The 23,156-nt window shown below is 40.3% G+C and overlaps 1 protein-coding gene across 5 annotated transcripts in view; it reads right to left on the bottom strand.

Moving 5' to 3' along the window:
• Positions 1-797: 797 nt before the first annotated feature.
• MICU1 (mitochondrial calcium uptake 1) overlaps positions 798-23,156 on the bottom strand; it is a 297,161-nt gene continuing 274,802 nt past the window's right edge. For all 5 annotated transcript variants that reach the window (XM_040362305.1, XM_040362304.1, XM_040362306.1 and 2 more), the window contains 2 exons: positions 12,864-12,953; positions 798-2,376 (listed from right to left, as the gene is read on the bottom strand). In XM_040362305.1, coding sequence (XP_040218239.1) covers positions 2,216-2,376; positions 12,864-12,953 — 251 coding nt within the window. In that variant the 3' untranslated portion in view covers positions 798-2,215. The remainder of the gene's footprint in view (positions 2,377-12,863; positions 12,954-23,156) is intronic.

Raw genomic sequence — 23,156 nt, 5'->3', positions numbered from 1 at the left:
GGCTTCTTATTTAAGTATTGGATCCTTTACACATCACCTCTGGAGGTTCGATTTATGCTCCTTTTCCACTCCTTGGGTCCCAGTACCTCGGCTCCTGTGACAGACGCCTTGAGTGACACTTTTGTTGCAATTTCACCACTTTATATTTAGCTCATATATATTTTTAATGCATTTTCCCTAAAGAGTGGAATAAATCCATGAAACGCGTAGGGATTATTTTAAGCATCTCATCTTCATTGGAGGGTTCAACCAGTTTTATATACCTACAGATTTAATTTAATTTTTATACTGTTTCTGAGGTGGTCCGTGTCATCTAGGATTCCGTATATCTATATCTATCTATAATTACAATATATATATATATATATATATATATATATATATATTGTATCTATCCTACAATGTATTATCTTGATTCAGTGGTCATATATAAACACAATGTATCATTTTGTTGTTGCCAGTTTTACATACAATGTGTGTTATATGTTGTAAATATGGACACAAACCTATGAATGCATTTCCTATTATGTTATGTAATCATTACTTAGCAATAAATATTGTGTTTTTACACCAACTGCTTTTCTGTTGCAATACATACCTCATATAAAAGTCCCATTTATTTCTTCTCCATTTCTACTGAATCAGGGACGGAGATGCATTCACATACGTTTCATATAAGTCCCACAACGTCCCACTGCTTTTTTTCATTACAGACTAAAACATAATCATACAATCTAAATAATTGAAATGATTCACACATTAAAATGACAATACACTACCCATCATTAGTCACAGACTTATTTCAACAAAACATATTTTATTGCTTATTTACAATTGCATAACCTTATATCCCTTCTTACCAAATCAAATCTAAATTCCCTTAATGGCACTTCCAATGTTCAGTTCAAATATATGGCTAAACAATGCATGGTTCCCTAATAGTACCATAATTATTTAATAGTTGTTAGACAAATTCCATGCACATTTATGTCATGTTCAGTGGGAATAGTTCTGTTAAACTTTTACATAAAGTTAACTATAATCAGTTCTGCCCCTTTTTTGTTAGTGTTTTTTTGGTGTGAATTAACTAGCAGTACATGTATCTGCTACTTGAAATGAATTGAAATATTAAAGCTATGCCAATGATAGCAGTCAATAAATGTGTGTGCACTGTTTATAGTTTTCACCTAAGGCTGGAACACTGTATTGGTGGGATAGCACCGATGGGACCTTGAGGCTGACATTATTATTGAGAGTGTAAAAATAAAATAATCTGATGACTAGTGAACTTGTTACTCTTCAGGGACAGGATCATTTTACACAAACTATATTCTGTAGATTCTAGAAAGAAATATATAAAATATGTTGCCACTCTTTGGTGACTGTATAATTGTATTTTTTTTTAATAGTCACTAGGAGGTATAAAATGAAAATAAACAAACTAAGACATACCCAAAGACATATAATTCAATAAGTGAAGATCAACACATCAGCACACAAAGCATTTATAGGGGTTGTACCGGAAACCTCAAACCTCTTCCCATTTCAAGCATCCTCCCTCCAGTTCAGTCCAGTTAGGCAGCACCTTCAGGACTGAATGTACAGATAAACCCGACTGTCATAAGCATATTTTATCTGTAAAAATGTTCTGTATGTGCTTCAGATGTATATGTAAGCAGCCGTATCAATAGGTTTGGTGCTACTGGTTTGGCTCAACATGAATGTCTGTCTGCATGAGTTAAGAACGACTTTAAAACAGAAGTTAAAAAAGACACATCGAAGCTGAATGATATGTGAACAACAAGTAGGATTTAGGCCCACTTCAGTTGTTAATTGTGACTGAAGGGACAAGTTTCACATTATGAAATATCATACCTTATGCAAAAAGGAAAGTATGTCAAGAGCATGAAAGATCATTCAAAAGATGGCTAATGTCTTAACAAGCATCACACAGTGTTTATGGATATAGTAAGGATAACAGTAATTTATAAATGGTGCTTATTAATGTAATTGTATTGCATTTTGCGTTTTTTTTTTTTTATGAAATATATGCAAAATGTGGTGGATGTGTGGTGCGGTCAAGCTGAGCCATAGCATCTGACAAAGCCGATAATTCAAGCATTTTAAAACTTTTTGTTCAAGGACCAAGCCCCTTTACATTCTCAGATTGCAGAGTCTGTATTGTCTTCAGAATCCCAGTGAGGTTCTTTTCTTCTTACGCTTTAGGTAAAGTGAAGTCCCAAGCTGTCTCCTGGGCACACTTCCACATAGCTCTTACAAGGCGATGGAATCCCATATCTTTTGGCTTTTCCAGTCCTCTCATCAATCGCTGCTTCATGATAGCAATAAACTCTTTATTGCTCAATTCTCCGTTCCCTGCCACAAAATATCAGAAAGAGATAATTTTTATGTTAAACAAGGCTATATTCTGCCAGTTCATCTTTTATTATATAACCATTGCCTCAAAAACTGTTTGCCTGCAGAATTCAACCAACAAACTCATGCTACATGTCCCAAAACGCCTACCAGCTACCACAATGCTGAGACATTTAGTACATCCACAGTCCTGGTAAGCATTTGAAATATTTACATAAGGAAAGTATACATACAAGCAGATTTATTTTTATTGTTAAGCAAAACAATCACATTAGTCTCTTTATGCAAATTATGATATCCTTTCATTGATTTTTTTGCTCTGTGATCCTTTTATGTTCTCAATAATTCTTGTGCCTCACTTGACTATCTTTAGAAATCAAATTATAGTGACTTAAATATTATCAATTCATCAGAAGAGTTGAGCTAGGCTAGGCATTTCTGTGATTGTATTCTGATAAAAAAAAGACGCCAGAGGGAAAAAAAAAAACACATTAGAGATACCATCAGAGTTTAATGCAACGGGTTTCCCGATGGAAAGTGTTGGATAAGAGGGATTCACATTCCCTCTACTACAGTGGTTCTCAAATCGAATGATTATTTGCCAGGGGTCATCAAATCCTGGGCTGTTCCTGAAGCCTGTGCTGTTCTCCCAGCATTTTTGCAGCTGCCCAGCAGGGGTGTCCATGGAGCCTGTGACGACCCAGCTGGGCTGTTCCTGGAGCCCGCTGCCGCCCATTTAGATCACAGCATGGCTGGGGGGCAGAGACTAGAGGTCAGCTGACTGGTGAGGAATATGAAGTGGCAGGGGCTGGAGGAGACCCAATCTCCTGATTTAGGCATTGGTGTCACTGCTACAAGACACTTTACAAAGTCAGAGACACAGTGAGTAACACTACTTTCACACTGAGGTGCTGGTTGCGCTGGCGGTAAAGCACCGCTATTTTTAGCAGTGTTTTACTGTTGTGTTTGCTGCAATTTTCAGACGCTAGCGTTGCGGTTTTAACCCCCTGTTAGCGGCCGAAAAAGGGTTAAAAACGCCCACAAAAAACACTTTACGGGCGGTTTGGAGGCGCGACCCATTTTTTTCAATGGGAAGGGGCGCTATAGGAGCGGTATTTTTACCGCTCCTACCGCGCCTCAAAGATGCGGCTGGCAGGACGTTTTTTAGCTTTCCGCCAGTGCAACGCTCCAGTGTGAAATCCTTCAGGCTTTCACACTGGATAGAAAGGTGCGGCTCTTTCAGGGTGCATTGCAGGCACTATTTTTAACGCAATAGCGCTGCAAAGTGTCTCAGTGTGAAAGCAGCCGACTATAGTTGTCATTAAAAGTCCCCACTACAGTTCTCAGATCAGCAGATGATCTTGATCAAGAGCACCTAAGTTGGCTGATCAGAACTCCCCCCAGCACTGCCACTGATCCCACCCCCCCACCAGCATTGCCACTCCTCCCATTCCCTCCACCAAGGAGAAAGAGAAGGAATAAAAATAGAGAATACATCGAAGGGAGAGGAAAAGAGAAGGAGGAACAAAGAAAAAGAGAGAAAGAACAAGAAAGATGGCTAGCGAGGGATGGGCGGAGGGAGGGGGACCAAGAAATTAGTATAGAGAGAGATAAAAGAACAAAGAAAGAGTGGTACATCCTAAAATGTACCATAAGGGGTTTTAATACTGTACAAGTGGAAGGGACTCAGGGACCTCTAAATGTCTGTTAGGAGCGCACATTACTTGTCTTGCTTTGGTTGCTGACAACCCATGCTACGAAAATCATTTTACTGTTGGGGGTCCCCACAACTTGGAAAATGTTATCACGGGGTCACGGCACTAGAGAGTTTGAGAACCACTGCTGGACTACTAATTGCCCTTGTCCTTCTATAGACTGTGGACCCTGATTAGAGACAATTCTACTATGGTGATGTTATGTGAAAAAATAAGTACACTCCATGAAAACTGTTGACAATGTTTTTAGCATATTTGAAAAGGTAAACATCAGATCTTCTTTACATGGTGACTACAAAGAAAATAAAATAAAATGTGCCTTTTGATTGATTGATTTAATGGATTTATAATGCGCCAAATACTGACCCGTCAGGGCAGTGTCCCTTTTAAAACATTTACAGTAGGTGACCGCGATATTGTGTTTCTAGCACGACAGCATCGCGCTGATTCTCGTTGACATGGTGCCGACATCTCGCACTCGCTGGAATAGACAAAGCACATTCCAGCGAGCGCGTCATAGAAGCGACGGGAGATCCGACTTGGATTCCCGCCAATTCTAGCTGCGGTATTTGGTATGCATTCCTGAGAGGGAGAACTCCACGCCAATTTTGAAATAAAAAACTGACATGGGTTCCCCCCCCAGGAGCATACCAGGCCCTTAGGTCTGGTAGGGGTTGTAAGGAGACCCCCCCTATGCCGAAAAACCGACGTAGGGGGGTCCCCCTACAATCCATACCAAACTCGTATCCAAAGCACGCTACCCGCCCCCCCCTCCTGAGCCGTACCAGGCCACATGCCCTCAACATGGGGGGGTTGGGTGCTCTGGGGCAGGGGGGCGCACTGTCCCCATGTTGATAAGGACAGGGCCTCTTCCCGACAACCCTGGCCGTTGGTTGTCGGGGTCTGCGAGCGGGGGGCTTATCGGAATCTGGGAGCCCCCTCAAATAAGGGGGCCCCCAGATAACGGCCCCTCTTCTTAAGTGAACCCCTACCCATTCACCTGGAGGCAAAGTGTTAAAGTTAATAAACACACGACAGGGTTTTTAAAATAATTTATTCTGCTCCGGGGGGCCCCCCCTGTCTTCTTTAGCTCTTTTAGCAGGGGGGCTTCTTCTTCCGCTCTCCGGGGGGTCTTCTGCTCTCCGGGGGGTCTCCTCCGCTCTCGGGGGGTCTTCTCCGCTCTCGGGGGGTCTTCCATACCAAGCCAGGTAGATAACCTGATCACCTCCACCGACGGATCCGATAAGCGGCAGAGGGCACTGGAGAGCAGTTGGAGGGGCCCTCTATCGCCGATAAAAGTGATCTTGTGGCGAATCTGCCGCAGAGACCACTTTTATCTGAAACCGAACCCCTCACTGAAGAAGAGGATAAGGGAAGGTAGCTAGCTGATGCCATAACAAAGATAATCCTCTTCAAAGTGCCGACGTATAGAACTTTCTTTTGGTGGAATTTGATCACCTCTGTGGTTATTTTATGCGCTATAAACAGAAAAAGAGCGACCGTTTTGAAAAAAAAAAGCTATATTTTTTACTTTTTGCTATAACAAATATCCCCCAAAAATATATATACATATATATATATATATAAAAAAAAAAAAAAAAAAAGATTTTTCTCAGTTTAGGCCAATCTGTATTCTTCTACATATTTTTGGTAAAAAAATTGCAATAATCGTATATTGATTGCTTTGCGCAAAAGTTATAGCATCTACAAAATAGGTGGTAGTTTTATGGCATTTTTATTATTATTTATTTTACTAGTTATGGCGGCGATCTGCAATTTTTATCTTGACTGACATTATGATGGACATGGTGGACACAGCGGACACTGTTGATGCCATTTTGGGACCATTGTCATTTATACAGTGACCAGTGCTATAAAAATGCACTGATTACTGTGTAAATGACACTGGCAGTGAAGGGGTTAACCAGTAGGGGACGAGGAAGGGGTTAAGTGTGTCCTAAGGAGTGATTCTAGCTGTGAGGGTGCTGGGCTATCAGTGACACGAAACTGATCACTGCTCCCGATTACAGGGAGCAGTAGATCAGTGTCCTGTCACTAGGCAGAACAGGGAAATGCCTTGTTTACACCAGGCTTTCCCCATTCTGCCTCTCCATGACACGTCCGCGGGACACCGGTGGACATAGAGTCCGTGGGTCCCGCGGGCACGGTCAAGGATTCAACCTGTACGTTGATTTGCCTGCCCGTGCCATTCTGCCGACGTATAAGTGTGTTGGGCAGTCGGCAAGCGGTTAAAGGATAAGTTCACTTTTTTTCTAAATCCCACCAATATACCATTAGTGTACTTTTGCAGACTGTGAAAAAGCTTTCTATTTATCTTACACACCCCTTACCTCCAGGTCCAGCTGGCTGTATAAAACATTTCTCCATTACTTCCTGAACAGACTTTGGGGCTTGACACAGAAAGGAGTTTACCAGCTGATCTTATTTGCAAAAATCCTGCATCATCTACCCTCCAGCACATCACTACCATCCACCATCAGTGAAGATCATTCTAATCGTTAATTTGGCAGAGTGTGCAGGAGGTGCGTGATCAGAGAACAGCCACTGTGGATAGTGCGGTTAAATTAAAAACAGAAGTATGTCCTGGGTTCTGTAAAGCTCACAATCCACTATACAATCTGATTGCACAATCAGATTGGATACGGAGTGACTGGATAGATGGAGTGTCTGCCTAGTATATAGATTTGCTAAATCTAAAAGGAGATTTTACAGAGAATGTACAATCAGATTGCACAGTGTATGGCCACCTTTATACTCCTAAAATAACTAGTTACACTTTCTGTGCCATGAATTGTTAACGGCACACCAAACACAGAAGCAAACACATGGAAAAAAATAGTGACAAACGCAGTAAATGCACAGTAAAAAAACGTGCATCACGCAACTTGCTAAAATGTCCCATGAGCTACTTTTTCAGCCATTTAAAATTAATGGACTATCCTATGTGTATTATGGGAAAAACGAGCCAAACATGTGCACCCCCCACTATGCCAAGTGTGACTGGGGCCTGAAAGTGAAATTGGTTTGTTTACATAAGAACAATGAGGCTCCATTCACATCTGTGTGTTTCCAAATGCATGGTAAACTGCACAGAAAACACACACTTTGCCTTGCTTTTCAGAAACATGCTACACACACTGAAAAGCATGAAAAAAAAAAAAAAAACGCACCATGCTAAGCTCTAAAAAAAAAAAAAGACGTTTTGCAAAACATGTACACTAATAGTACCGACATGTAATCAGCTATTCTACACATGATCAACCTTCCCAACAGCCATAAATTAAAGCAATTAATGCTTGAAGTCCTAAACAGCTCTGCTTTTAGAAACAAAATAAATGTTTTTGCTTGGATCATGGATCATCTAATTGTCCACTTGCATCCTAAAAAAATTGTGTACATGATTTTACACATTCTTGCATCTATAATTATTGTACTGATCTGACATAGAAGGGACATTACTTTTGTTAAAAAGAAAATAAAAAAGTAATTGAGTAGCTTTGAACACATTAATCATATGTGACTTGCATAAAAGTTGCCAACATCTAGCATCTTATTATGCAGATTAATGTCAAAGACCAGATACAGAGTGTATCATTTTTCTCTCGTCAATTAAAGATCATTTGACCAAAGTGCAGGAGGTATCTATTTGCAATGAACTACCAAAATAGTATGAATTGGGAAAATGGATATAAATACCATGCTGTTTAAAATCGAATTAGCTTCATTAAAGTGTCACCGTCTTTGCAGACAATCTTTCTTTTAACAGAATAATTGAATAATTGAAATAAAAGGAAAATTAGCATTTTCAATGAATGTGCAGTGATTAGCCATAACACTATGACCACTGTCAGTTAAAGGGGTTGTAAAGGATTTTTTTTTTTTCATAATAAGCATCCTTTACCTGCAGACATTCCTCTTTTCACTTCCTCATTGTTCGTTTTTGCTCAGAAGTTGCTCTATTTCTTTTCTGTTCACTTCCTGCTTGTCTGATTGTTACTCACCACCGTGAAGGGAGGCTTTACTGCGGTGGTCATTGACGTGTTCGCCCCCTGCTGGGAACTACATCTGTAGTTCCCAGGACCCTCTCTACGTGTTAGACACCTCAAGGAGGTGTGAATTACTGGGCGTGCCACAATGCATACTGGGAAATGTAGTTCTTACATGAACGAGAGACGCAAACCAGGAAGTGAAAGAGAACAGAAACTAGAACGCCGGAGGTGATATAGATGAAGGAATTTAATAGGTATTTACTTGTTTTTTTAACAGAATCATTACACTATTCTGTCTGTCTACCTTGCAGACATTAATTTTAGGCAAAAAAAATGTTTCCTTTATAAATCCTTTAAAGTAAGAAATATTGATTTTCTAGTTACAATGGCATGTGTAAATGGGTGGGATATATTAGACAGGAAGTGAACATGATGTCCCTGAAGTTGATGCGTTGAAAGCAGAAAAAAAAGGGTAAGCTTAAAGATTTGAGCGACTTTGACGAGGGCCAAATTGTAATGGCTAGATCAGTGTTTCTCAACCTTTTTTCAGTCAATGCACCCTTTAAAATTATGGACAATCTCGAGGCACCCCATACTAAAATGTAAAAATGACGGACCGTTTTCATCGGTTCACCGCTGAAGTGGCCTGATGGTCTGATGTGCGTACACACCATTAGTTCAAAAATCGATCGGGTCAGAACGTGGTGACGTAAAACACACGACGTGCTGAAAAAAACGAAGTTCAATGTTTCCAAGCATGCGTCGACTTGATTCTGAGCATGCGCGGGTTTTGAACCAATGCTTTTGTGTACTAACCATCGGTTTGGACTTATCGGGCAGCGGTCCATCGGTTCGATTTTAAAGCAAGTTCTAAAATTTTTGACCGAAGGACAACGGACCGATGGGCCGTACACACGGTCGGTTTGGCCCGATGAAACTGGACTTCAGGCCGTTTTCATCGGGTTGGACCGACCGTGTGTACGCGGCCTGAGTCGGTGAAGTAAAATTAGAAAAATAAATCCAAAATACAGCAACTATGGAATGGCAAAATCTTCAGTTCTTTCACTCAATGAGCCATTGCTAAATCAAGGCTATTGCGCAACAACCGACAACTTTAATACTTCTCCTGAACTTTATGAGTTTCTTCTGCAAAACAAAACAGATGTCTATGGAACGGTTAGGGGTAACTGGTGCCATTTTGCTGCAAATGTTAGACAATAAAAATCTGAAGACTGGAAAAATGGTTGCCTGGAAAAAAGGCAAAATGATGGCACTGCGATGGCGTGACAAGAAATATGTGCATCTAATGAGTACAGTTCATAATACCTCCACTGTTGGTACGCACGAAAGGTTGGAAAAGAAATCATGAAGCCACAAGTAGTGATAGACTACAATAACACCACAGGAGGTGTCGACAGAGCCGACCAAGCAATGAGAAACAGCAAAATAAGTACTACAAGATGACCTTCAGGCATTTTCTTGAGCAATGCTTGTGGAATGCCTACATTCTGCAAAAAAAAAAAAAAATTGACAAGCTCGTGATTCATTCTGACTTCATTTGGAAAGTTGCCAAACGTATCTTTGTTAACCACTTAAGGACGTAAAGTGTTTTTCAGATTTGGTGTTTACAAGACCAAACATTATATATATTTTTTTCTAACACCCTAGAGAATAAAATGGCGGTCATTGCAATACTTTTTGTCACACCGTATTTGCGCAGCGGTCTTACAAGCGCACTTTTTTTTTGGAAAAAAACTATTTTTTAATAAAAAAATAAGACAACAATAAATTTGGCCCAATTTTTTTATATATTGTGAAAGATAATGTTACGCCGAGTAAAATGATACCCAACATGTCACGCTTAAAAATTGCGCCCGCTCGTGGCATGGCGTCAAACTTTTACCCTTAAAAATCTCGATAGGCGACGTTTAAAAAACTCTATAGGTTGCATTTTTTGAGCTACAGAGGTTGTCTAGGGCTATAATTATTGCTCTCGCTCTAACGATCGCGGCGATGCCTCACCTGTGTGGTTTGAACACTGTTTTTATATGCAGGCACTACTCGCGTATGCGTTCGCTTCTGCGCGCGAGCTCGTGGGGACGGGGCCCTTTAAAAAAATAGTTTTTTCTTATTTATTTTTAATTTATTTTATCATTTTTTACACTGAAATAAAAAAAAAATTATCACTTTTATTCCTATTACAAGGAATGTAAACATCCCCTGTAATAGAAAAAAGCATGACAGGTCCTCTTAAATATGAGATCTGGGGTCAAAAAAACCTCAGATCTCATATTTAGACTTAAATGTCTCTTTAAGACGCATGTGGCAGCAGCTGCTGCCGTTACCGAGATATCCATCCTTAAAAAACCGACGTATATATACAGTGGGCAGTCGTTAATTGGTTAACCAAACACTATTAACCACTTAAGGACCACCTCCTGCATATATACGTCAACAGAATGGCACGGCTGGGCAGATGTACGTACAGGTAAGTCCTGCACATGTACCCAGCCGTGGTTCGCGGACGCGCTCCCGCAAACCGGTCCGAAGCTCCGGGACCAGCGGACCCGATCGCCGCTGGGGTCCCGCAATCGGTCCCCGGAGCTGAAGAACGGGGGGAGGCGCGTGTAAACACGGCTTCCCTGTGCTTCACTGTGTCGGCTGCATCGATCGTGTTATCCCCTTTGTAGGGAGACACATTCGATGACATCACTCCTACAGCCACACCTCCCTACAGTTGTAAACACACACTAGGTGAAACATAACTCCTTCAGCGCCCCCTGTGGTTAACTCCAAAACGGCAACTGTCATTTCCACAATAAACAATGCATTTTAAATGCATTTTTTGCTGTGAAAATGACAATGGTCCCAAAAATGTGTCAAAATTGTCTGAAGTGCCCGCCGTAATGTCGCAGTCACGAAAAAAATTGCTGATCGCCGCCATTAGTAGTAAAAAAAAAATAAAAAAAATAATAAAAATGCAATAAAACTATCCCCTATTTTGTAAACGCTATACATTTTGCGCAAACCAACCGATAAACGCTTATTGCGATTTATTTTACCAAAAATATGTAGAAGAATACGGCCTAAACTGAGGAAAAATTTTTTTTTTTTTATATATTTATGGGGGATATTTGTTATAGCAAAAAGTAAAAAATATTGATTTTTTTTCAAAATTGTCGCTCTATTTTTGTTTATAGCGCAAAAAATAAAAAGCGCAGAGGTGATCAAATACCACCAAAAGAAAGCTCTATTTGTGGGAAAAAAAGGATGGCAATTTTGTTTGGGAGCCACGTCTCACGACCGCGCAATTGTCAGTTAAAGCGACGCAGTGCCGAATCGCAAAAAGGGGCCTGGTCCTTTACCTGTATTTTGGTCCGGGGCTTAAGTGGTTAATGGCTGTGAATAGAACTGGACATTGTGCTGTTGGCATTGTCAATCTGGAACGGCCAACTGTTGGTCACTTCATGGACTACATCCCACCAACCGGGAAAAAGTTAGAACCTACAAGGATGTGCATGGTTTGTTGCTCGAAGCAAGGTTGTATGGAGCGTGACGTCGGACTTTGTGCAGTCCCAGGTTTCAAACTTTTTCAGACCCGGGATGTTTACTAAACCAATATGCAATATCTAGTATTACAGTGACTAGTAATATTGCACCCTTGTTTGGACACATTTCAGTGTTTTTGGTTTGTTCACATTATTGAATAAAATGCATTACTATAATATTGTTTATAATAATTTATAATGATTAAATATATTATAATTTATGATTTTGTGTTTCAAACCTTATCATTCCAGGGATGTCTACTAGACTCTTGTTTGGACAGATTTGAGTTCTTCGTTATTTGAGTTACCTGAATTACAGGCCTATAATATAAACCAAATTTCTATGCAAAACAATGTACCGCTTTGACATTCAAAAATACTGACATATTCAGACCACCAGGGAGGTTACATTTTATTTGTTCTCTCTTATGTTTAACCACTTCCTGCCTGGCCGTCATTCTGTTATCTTGACTGGGCATAATATGACGTCTTTCATGATAACATGCCATTGCGTGCGGCGATCGTTGGTGCTGTGTGTCACTCTAAAAATTGCCTCTCTGGTTGTGGTAAGGAGCCTCTGATGGAGGCTCCTTACCACAGAAACAGCTGTGACCAATAACAGCTGATCACAGCGTGAACCAGGAAGTGCCGTTCAATGGTTTTCCTCGGGTCACGCTGACAGGGAGAGCCGATTGGCAGCTCTCACTGTCAGAGGGGGGGGGGGTCTGCGCTGATAATCAGCACATTGATTATCAGTGCAGCCTTCATGAGAGGTGTCCATCAGCTGCCAGTCTGTGCCCCATCAGTAACACCCGTCAGTGCCCATCAAAGTGCCAATCAGTGCCCCCTCAATAATGCCTGTCAGCGCCCTTCAGATGTCAATCAGTAATGCCCGTCAGTAGCTCCCCAGAGGTGATCAAATTTGTCTAAATATTTTTTTTTTTAAATTAGAGCATGGTAGATAAAACACGTGGTTAGAAAACTACTGATATTTTTTACATTAAAAAGAAAAACAACATTTAAAGGAATAGCCAGAGGTCTCCATAAAAATATCTTTTGAAAGCCACAGAATATTACAATCAAATGGTCTTGAAGGTGATTTTTTTAATTTCTTCGCAGAGCGGTTAGTGCATTATAAATTTCCCTAGAGTAAAAAAGTAAAGAACCTTGGAAATGAAACTCAATATATAATATTTATCATCATAAAAACTCACCGTCACAGTCAAAAAGCGCAAAGACTACATCACAGACATGGTCAGAGAGCTCCACTTTGGCCACTGTCCTGGCAACTTGCTGCATTGTAACTAGGGAGAGAACAAAAGTTCTAAATTAGTTTTACTAAAATTTCCAGGCGTATCACACTCATTGCACGGACTCTTGACAATGTGCAGCTGGTTATGATTATGCTAAACATTTTTTTATATTTAAGCGCCCAATATCTCTGAGAAAAAACAAATCCATTACATAAACAGTAAAAATAGTCATACTGTAGTAAACCAGACCCTTAAGTCATGTAATGCCAGACCCTTATGGGTTTTAAAAACAATACTTGATGTTATACTCTGAAAAACTTATTTATTTCATTCATTAATTTACTTTGGGCAAAGCTGGGAAGGGTTAGAATAATTGCTACATTATTTACAGTCACTGTTGGGAAGACCTTGATACTCCAATAAAATTCAGAGATCTCTACACTTCATTTACGTGTTCAAGTATGGGTAAACCTAGTAATACCTCTATATGTACTGTAGTGTCATTTCTAAATTTCTAAATGGTGTTATACAATATGTACAAAAAAAGGTCACTACCCCACCTATAACTGGTCTTCACAGGTTGGGCTCTCTCCAGTCATCTGCCCTTCATCTATCCATTATAATACATGTGCTCCCACTGTGGAGACTCTCCAAATTTAGAGTTCGGATTTGCAGTACACAGGGTGCCTTGGTGGGGCGTGCAGCTTACGCATGTATTTGCAAATATGTGCAACTAAACCCCTGTTAGACAGGTTAATTCAGTTGGTTGCAGACTGGTGGGTAAGTTGAGCTTGGAAATTGTTTGGTTTTATTTTTTATACAATATGTACCCTGAGAAATACTTTTTACAGGATCAGAATCATGATCATACTGCTTGTTCAAAAAGAAGTATGGGTTTCATTTGTATTTAGGAATCATACTTACCTAGCTGGATGCAGCATCGGCCCCCCGCTGAGTCAAACACTGAGAACTGATCGATCAAACACCGCTGATCACTCCGTTCTCACAGCGCCCTTAGCAGACAGCTGATGAATATCAGTCACCACCTTTTTGCCCTGTGTTCTCCTTGCTCATAGGAGAGCTGGGCTGTGGTGGGGTGATAAAGGCTAAGCAGAGTGCTGGTCCAGGCATGTGGGTGGATCCTCACCATATGGTCACGATCTTGCAGAGCCTGGACTGGCTCTGTAATGTCAGCTGATAGTGGTCTTCTGCCTGCTGTCGGGTCACAAGAGTGCAGAATGAACAAACTTTGGCTGTACTCTTCATTGAATAATAAATCAAATACAAAATAGCAAGAGTTTATAAAAAGGAAGGGACTATTTAAAAAAATAAAAATAAACATTAGGACATTGGGGGGGGGGGGGTATTTTTACACATGCCAAGGGATGGTTAAGGTGACCCACATGCAAATTTCCACAATCATTGATGATATGGGGTTGCATGTCAGGTAAAGGCACGGGGGAGATGACAGCCATTAAATCTTCAATACACACGTTTATATTGAAATTTTGGACACTTTTCTTATTCATCAATTGACAGGATGTCTGCTGATGACATTTTTCAGGACGTAATCTGATGCAGATGTTTGTTTTAGAACTGCAAAAGGTTGGAATGTTAAAGCGGAGGTTCTGACGATTTTTTTTTTAAGTCAGCAGCTACAAATACGGCAGCTGTTGACTTTTAAAAAATGGATAACTACCTGTCCAGCGCTCCTGGGATGTCAGCAGCCGAGGCTGAGCAATCGCTCGGTCCTCGGCTGCTTCCGCCGCCATCCTTGGTGAGGGATTCAGGAAGTAAAGCCTGAAGGCTTCACTGCCCGATTCCCTACTGCGCATGCCGTCACTGGCCCCCGCTCTCTCCTGGGAACAGTGTTTCCCAGAAGACAGCGGGGCGGAGTGACGTCACAGGCTGGATTCCCTGTGGGGATCAGACCCCGAAGTGGTGCAAATACCTGTCTCAGACAGGTATCTGCACCCCCTCCCCCCTGAAAAGTGCTAAATGTGTCACCGGAAGGGGGGGGGGGTCCAAAAAGCAGAGGTTCACTTTTTGTGTGAACCTCCGCTTTACATGAAAATAGTTTGTGAGGCATGTCTTTGATTAGTTCTTCTACACAATTAAACAAATGAATAAACATTTTCCAATAGTGGTTTCCATACTTTATGCCAGGGGTTGTAGTATTTACTTTGCACGTAGTGCACCATGAATAAAATATGTTCAAGGAAGTTTAATTACACCTACCAGAGCTACATTAATTATCTAATAAAATAGTTTTAAAAGAACATATATACATCAAGGCATCTTTGCCTGCCTTTATTAGGAGCCAGCAAAGGCCAACTATTTATTAAATTGTGTATGCATGTGACAATTTGGTGTGCCAATAGATATTTTCTTTCAAGCGCTAAAAAAGGAGCGCGCCTGTCATCACCATCGGCAGAGCGCACGCTCTGAAATGCCTTGCAACATATCTGGTGACGTCAGATTCAACTGTGGTCCACGTGTGCTCCAGACCCTCTTCCTGTTCCAGCCCAATACATCTAGCCGACGATTGGCACCCACAGAAGGTAAGGCTACTGAACCACCACTGCAATTCAGCCAGCGCAGAGACTAACCTAACGGGACTCCACGATGTGCTTCATTTCACTTACCTAGATGTAAGTGCTTTTATGCCTTATTTACATTAAATGTCATACAGTTTACTTAAGCGGCGATTCTTTGTTTTACATGGTCACCTTCGAATACATCTTTGGTATCGAAAAAGATTTTGTTCTATTAGTAAGCTTAAAAAATATCCCTGAACTATACACTGTACTGTAGTAAACTAAAGGCCCGCTGTGTATTTTATATTTTCTCATCTTATCGCATGTCAAGCAGTATGTACACAATTCTGACATTTACAGGCCAAAGGTTTGGATTAACAGAAAAGATTAATTTTCTGACACATTTTTGACTGGCCTTTCCCATGGATGTCAAAAATAAATGGAATTCCATATACTCTGACTGCTGGGCCAGTCCAAATGAAAGCGCTAAAGAAATATTCTATTTTGAATACCACCTTGAGCTATACAATCAAAAAATGCAAATTGACCATTGCCGAACAGGAGAGTTGTAAACATTTTCTTCAATTAAATGAAAAAATCTATTGCATGCCAAAAATAGATCCCTAGTCCCCATTATTCTGTTGGTCCCATCAGTCACTGGATTTGATTTACTGAAGGCAACTAGACTGTTAGCAAGGGAAGTTGCACATTGCAATGAAATTAAATTCTGCTGAGGCAAACAAAAAAGAAATGAATTTTCACTTATCTGTAAAATACATACCTAAGACACAGGCTGAACATTCATAGCTCTGGATTTTATTCTGTACCTTCAGGTGACTGGATACTAGCAAGCTTTTGAGAACCCTGCTCTTCCCAGCTATAACTACCCCACTCTGCAAGTCCTCAGTTTTGTAGCAAGCAATGCAAAGTAAAAAAGGATTAGAAAGAAGTGTGTCCTGTACTGTATTTCAAGATATAAAATGTACATGTAAATTGAAAATTCCTTTTTATCTTAATTGTACAGGACAAGGCACGGGCTGAATATTTATAGACCCTGGGTCATCCCCAAGCAATGAATGAGAAGGGTGGGCAATAAGCTAGGCAATCAGATCTGTGCCAGCAGGCCCAAAAACAGGGCTTGACAGAACTAACTTCAGACTGCCGCTGCAAGAACCTTGCAGCTGAAACCTGCATCCACAGAAGACTGGGACAGCCACCATCCAGAACTGCAAGTTTCTATGACTCACAAATGAAACAGACTTTTCAGGTCAGAGGCCTCATTAATTGTGCCACATCCAAAGATACTATATATATATATATATATATATATATATATATATATATATATATATATATATATATATAGTAACGTGTCCCTGTCAGAAGATCTATAATGGGAAAACAAAACGCCAATTAAGAATACGTCTAGGTGAACATATGAGTTAAATAAATGAAAAGAATCCAGAAAAACCTCTGGCGAGACACTTCACTCAATTTAATAGAGGCAGTTTGTAAGGCATGAAGGTCAAAGGTCAAAAGGAAAAATTGTGGATCTTTAGGTTTGGATCTCTTGTGCCATTGAGCCTCAACAATCAATTGAACCTGCAACCCTTTCTCGAGACCTAGGGAACGGATCTTTTGGGCTTGACAATTGTCTGTCCTATTTTCAATCATCACCTGTTCTGTCTGTGTTTAGTCCTGTCTTTATGTGGCCTGTCTGTCTATATTTTTCTCGACTAGTTGGAGTTCTATATTATGCCCCAGCCTTCACTCTATACACAAAAGGCAGGCGCCGCTTGAGTAAAACTGTGCAATTTTAAATTTCACAATAGCATTAAAACACTCACTCTGAGGTATCTTTATGACGGCATGTAGGAGTCCAGTGATGTGTTTCTCCGCTGGTGCCAGCAATGCCCCAGAAGCAGTCTCTGTGTGTAGGGGAGCCGGTATTCTGTCCAGTGAATGATTTCTGGGTCTCAGGCAGCAGTCAGAACGAGGCCTGGAGCGCAAGCTGCGAGTCTGTGCTGAAGCGTGGCGTGAGGCGGGATGACGTCAAGGACCGTGATGCAATGTGAAGTCATCCCGCCTCACACCACTTACATGGAGGTTAAGGAAGCAAGTCCATCCACACTGGAGTGGCGTTCACTGCAGAGCGGCATTCTGAACAGCCGATTTCTTCTGCCTGTGGGGCAGAAACCCTAGCCAGCAGGATCTCTGGGACCACAGCAATGAAACCGAGGCTTGGATCAGGCCGATGGTGAGGGCTGGAATGCAGCGTCAGGCGTGATGACGTCACTGGTGGGTTGCAATGACGTTTCCGAGTATGCACACTGGTAGATGGAACTCAGGGCGTGCTCCTTTGTCAAGCTCGAGCATGAGATTTGAGGGAGAGCAGTTTCTTCGATGGAAAAAATACTTTTGCCAGGGCTTTTATCTAGAATCAGGACCTGATAATCCAGATGAAGAGAGGGTTGGAGAGCAGACTTTTGAAAGTTGATCACCCAACTGAAAGCCTGGGACATCTAAATTGTCTTGTGGCTGTTTGCAGCCAGTGGGAAACGTTATGAGTCCTTCCAGAGCAGGTCATTTAGATGACGTAAATGAGTTCTGAGAAGGGCCAGAAGAGGTGCAAGTACCTTTGTGAACACTCTGGTAGCAAAGAATAGACCAAATGGCAGTGCAACAAACTGGAGATTGTTTCCTATGGCAAAAAACGCTGATGAAGAGAACAACTGGAAATGTGAAGATAGTCATCTTGAATGCCTACTGATGCCAAGTACTCCCCTAGTCTCAGAGAGACAATCACTGACCTTGCAGATTCCATGTGAAAATTTGGAATATGAAGCCATTTGCTTTTGGGCCTGTTGGGTTTTGTACAAGCCTTTAAACCTGTCCTCTGGAAGTACTGGAACTATTACCTAATGAGATAAGGGATGGTTCAGGGCATTCTTCAAATCACACTGTCCATTGGAATATTTTGGCTGGTTTTATAGAGGAAAGTGGCAAGGGGGTAGAGTTTAGAACTCTGTTTTGTACCTCTCTGAAACCACTAATTGAACTCACATTTCTGGGAGATCTGGGACCCAGAGAAATACAAATTTTAACAGAGGCTGCCCAGCACCACCCATCCCCACTCTTAAAAGTGAGGGCACCTCTTCAATAGTGTAATGAAAATATTGAGGCCTACAATTATTTTTACTGTCAAACATTATTGTGAACTTTTGTTAGGGGTACAAGTCTCAGTTCCAAAGAAATTCCAGGAACTGGACATTATCATAAACGAGCTCTGGTATTTTATCTATAGTTAGTATCTTGGAAAAGTCTATTTCTATTGTTCACTATGCCACCTGGTTCATAGTAATCTCTGAACACTAATGTTTCCGTAAATACTCTGATTAAAACACTTGCTAGGAGGGAGTCACTTGGGAGGCTGTTAGGATGACCTCTAGCTTAACAGTATCTTAAGTTCTGGATAGTCAATCCAAGAGCGCCCTCCACTGACAGAGTGGCAACATCTTACAAGGTTATCAAAAATTATTTTAAGGGTGTTTTTTAATTTGTGTTTTACCTAAATAGGATTGGGCAGAGAATCCAGACTTCAAAAAAATCAATATGTCTGCTTAAAGTATTACTTTTTATTCCTCATTTCTGTAATTTTTCTGTCCTGAAATTTGTCTCAATGTATGGATAGCATTTTGTAACATCTTTGTTTTTGTTATACTACTTACTTTGTAGTTCATTATATTAGGTTATATTCGATTATTAGAACGATTCTTTTCTATATAAATAAATTTGATCTTTTTTTAGCACAGTTATCATTTGTTATTCATTTTATTGGTAATAGCCACAACAGCATTAACTAGATTCTTATAAAGACAAAAGGTTGTAATCCCTTATTATATTTATCATTAAGTGGATAAGTGAGGTAGTCAAAATTGGGAAAAAAATGGGAAGAGGGCTTTGTGGAGGACATACTCAGCAAAGTCTTACACTGAAAAAAGGTCTAAACTTGGGCTTGGAAGAATAAGCCTGGTTGATTCTTTGAGGAGGTAGAAGCTCCTAAGAAATGAGAAGGGGGCTTTTGGAACTTTCTGCTGTTTGATCCCTCCTGTAACATCTTTTATGATATTGTCGAGTCCCTTACCAAACCAACGTCGTCCTTCAAAGGGCACGTGTGTGAGGTGTCTTTTGCAGGCATGTTTAGCTAACCAGCTTTTCAAAATTTCTATTGGCAGAATCTTTGAAAGAGAAAACATCCTCAGTTGGTACAGTGAAATGTTTAAGACCAAGCCAGAAGGGTCTACCACTGGAACAGACAATTTCTTGCCACTGGAGTTCGGCAATGATCTTTAGAGGGGTGAAAATATTTTCTGTATCGACTTCATCATATATTTTCTGTTCTTTTTGTTCAATAGGAAAATTATTTTTAGATTTAGCAGGTCTCTTTGTATCCAAAGGGGCATGACAACCTGTAGGAGAATCAAGTGTGAGAATGCCAAGGCTTTTCATACAGCAAAAGCAAGCATATCAACATCGGCAAGAATATTTCTTGAACCTTTAACGACTGGTCAATAGGAGTCTGAAGGTAAGAAATTATCCATGGCTACCTCTAGCACTGCCCCTGGGTCCTCTTCATTCTCTTCCATGTCTGCCTATTCTAGGGCAGGCATATCAGGATCTGACTCATGTAGAGACAGTAGAGCTGGAGAAGGAGCCACGTGTTTTTGAGGCGTGGACAGCAATGGCTGTAATATAGTCATTTCATATTCCAAGGAGGTGTTACATCATTTTTGCCCCTACTTCCCTTACCCTAAATAACAATTGGATGGTTACATTTTTTTCTCCACCACATGCAATTTTATGAGGGCCCACAACTGCTAGAACCTCCCTTTTTTTGAGTATAGTTTTAACAGCAGCAACAGCAGGTCCATGTCTGAATGTTCATTATAATATTTAACTCCACAAGGGTAATTTGTCATAACTCATAACTGTCCACAAAGCTAATATCTTGCATTCAATACTCAATAGGATCATTATTAAATGTACCGCAATCTCTTACTGGAAGCTCTGCAATTATATTATTCTGTAATGCAGTAAAACACATGCTTGAGACATATTTAATAGTTTCCCAATACTATAACTAAAAGCAAATGTAGTAAATGGAAATATATGCAGCCTTTAATACTGCAATTTTAACACTTGTTTAATGTTTAGTTATTATACAACTTTCCCTTGATAATTATATTCTTGTCCTAGTTTTAAATTATGTATCAGGGAAGTACAGCTGATGATAATCTATTGATTTTGAATATACTTGGGGAATTATGTGGCAAGTTTAGAAATGAATGAGAACGTTGGTTGGAAGATTTTCCCCATTTTAGCTTTAAAAAAAGAAAAGTATTCTACTTGCAAATGGTAAGGTGCTATCTTGGTAAAAAAAAAAGTGGGCTTTTTCACTTTAAAAAGCAGCTCCAATCTGTATAAAAATTAAAATAAATTAAAAGACAGCAGCTAAAAATAATGTAGTTGCTGACTTTTAATATAAAAGGACACTTACCTGTCCAGGCATCCTGCGATGTCGGCACCCATAGCCCATACATCGATTGGCTTTGGGTGCAGGTGTTGGCATTGTAATTAAGGGAAACTGGCAGTAAAGCCTTCAGGCTTCACAGTCTGTTTCCTACAGACCATGCGCGAGTCGTGCTGCGCTTTCTGAATGGTCCCGCCCGGAGGAGCATGGAAATGTCATAAATCGCAGATCTTACCCAGAAGTGGGAGCAGCATCTCTCTCTTATACTCTGTAGTGCCTGCTGAATTATGCTTCTAATCCCCTCATGGAGGCTGCCATTTGTGGATGAACATTTTATGGTTACACAACCTATCACATTGCTATAATATTTTTATATGGACTATAAAATGAAGGACCTATGAATAAATTAAATTCCATCATTTCTGATGAGGACATTTGCTTTGAAGTGCTTTGGATTACAAGCATGTTTCCGGAAAGAATTATGCTCGCCATCCAAGGTTTTACTGTACTGGTGAAAAACCTTAAAGTGGTTGTTAAGCCACTCAATTTTGCTACAATCCCTTCTGCTATATGAAATAATGTCTCCAATGGATGTGTTTTTTTTTAAATGCCGCTGCATACCTAATTTCAGAGCGCTGATTAGCGCTCACGTGATCAGCCGACTCTCTCCTTTCTCGATATGATAGCAAAAACGGGCAGGGTTGGGAAACTATTGCTGACGTCAGCCAGGAGAAGCAGAGAAAAGGAGGAGAGACTTTAATATTAACCCTCAAAAATTGCATGAAAGTCTTTCCTGAATGTTATACAGTGCCACAGTTGTCTGTTATCACTGGTCAAAGTCGTATCCAAGCTGCATCGAAGTTGCACTCTAAAGTCCATAGGAAGTGGAATAATAATGCATATACTGGTAATAGGTAGTATCAACAGGTTATACAACTATGATATTTTTTTGGAGGGGGGAGGGGCGGAATAAAAACGTGTGTTAATACTATTGACAGACTACTTCATGTACTATATATATTTATTTTAGATAGTGTCATTGTAACAATTTAGGAAACATCCCATACTCTTAGAAACTCTAAAACAGTGGTTTCCAAACTGCAGGCCTGGGGCATTTATCTGGCCCTTGAGGCATTATTCCTGCCACTGACACCAACAATGAAACATACTTCCTGCCACTGACAAACAATGGGGCACTATTCCTTGCACTGACAACTATTGCTCCCCCTAATACTAAAAATCGGCCATGGTTTACTCCCACTGGGCACAGTCTGGCTCCGCAGTCTGAAGGACAGTAAACTGGCCCTTTCCTTAGAAAGTTTGAAGACCACTGCTCTAGAACATTTGAGTGAAGACTCAGTATTTTGCATCCCACCCTAAGTATAATCGGACATATTGCAATAATAAAAAAAAATCATCACTCTTAACCTCTTTTTTCTCAGGACCTAACACCAATTTAAATACACAATGCACATGTGTAAGTAGCTATCCTTTTACATGTCCCCCCTTTTTAGTTTTTGGTTCACTTTTATAGCAAAAGCTTTTCTCCGGATTATAGGCTATGATATTTTCAAAGTTCTTATGCTGGCAATTGCATCGCTGACTTTTAAAGGATAACAAGCACTTCTGACAACATGAGTGAGGTGCAAGTAACAAGGCATCAGCCATACCACTAAGCATACCACTAAGCACAGATTTATTACAACCTAAAGTACTTGTGATGCATCTACTTTTGTCTATCCTAAGATGCCAAATAACCTATACCCTTATTCAGATTGGTTGACATGTAATGTACTACATATGGCAACCATATAAACAAGGCAAAGGATAAAAGCTGAACACCCTAAAAAGTAAACTAAAAGTCAATGTTAGGGCTTTACGAACTTACAGAGCCTGGGCTTGTTAATTTACAATAGGTTATTTACATAACTTGGTATGCACCTTTAAAATTATCCCGTACAAATGCACACTGAGGATCAAATAAACAGAGTTAACATACAGGTGTCTCTATGCAATTTTTTTTAACACAGATATATACCTAGGTGTTTATGTAGCCAATGTAAAGTATTATTTCAGCTTTGTGCTGACCTGCATTTCATTGCCGTCTAGGTTTAAATCTGTACGCTTTAATTAAAAGTTGCAGATGCGTGAATTTGAAGGGCAGTTCGTTAAAACCCAGGATCTGAA

Source organism: Rana temporaria, chromosome 8, assembly GCF_905171775.1.
Source record: "Rana temporaria chromosome 8, aRanTem1.1, whole genome shotgun sequence".
Taxonomy (NCBI): Eukaryota; Metazoa; Chordata; class Amphibia; order Anura; family Ranidae; genus Rana; species Rana temporaria.
This window is presented reverse-complemented; position numbering and strand designations above follow the sequence as displayed.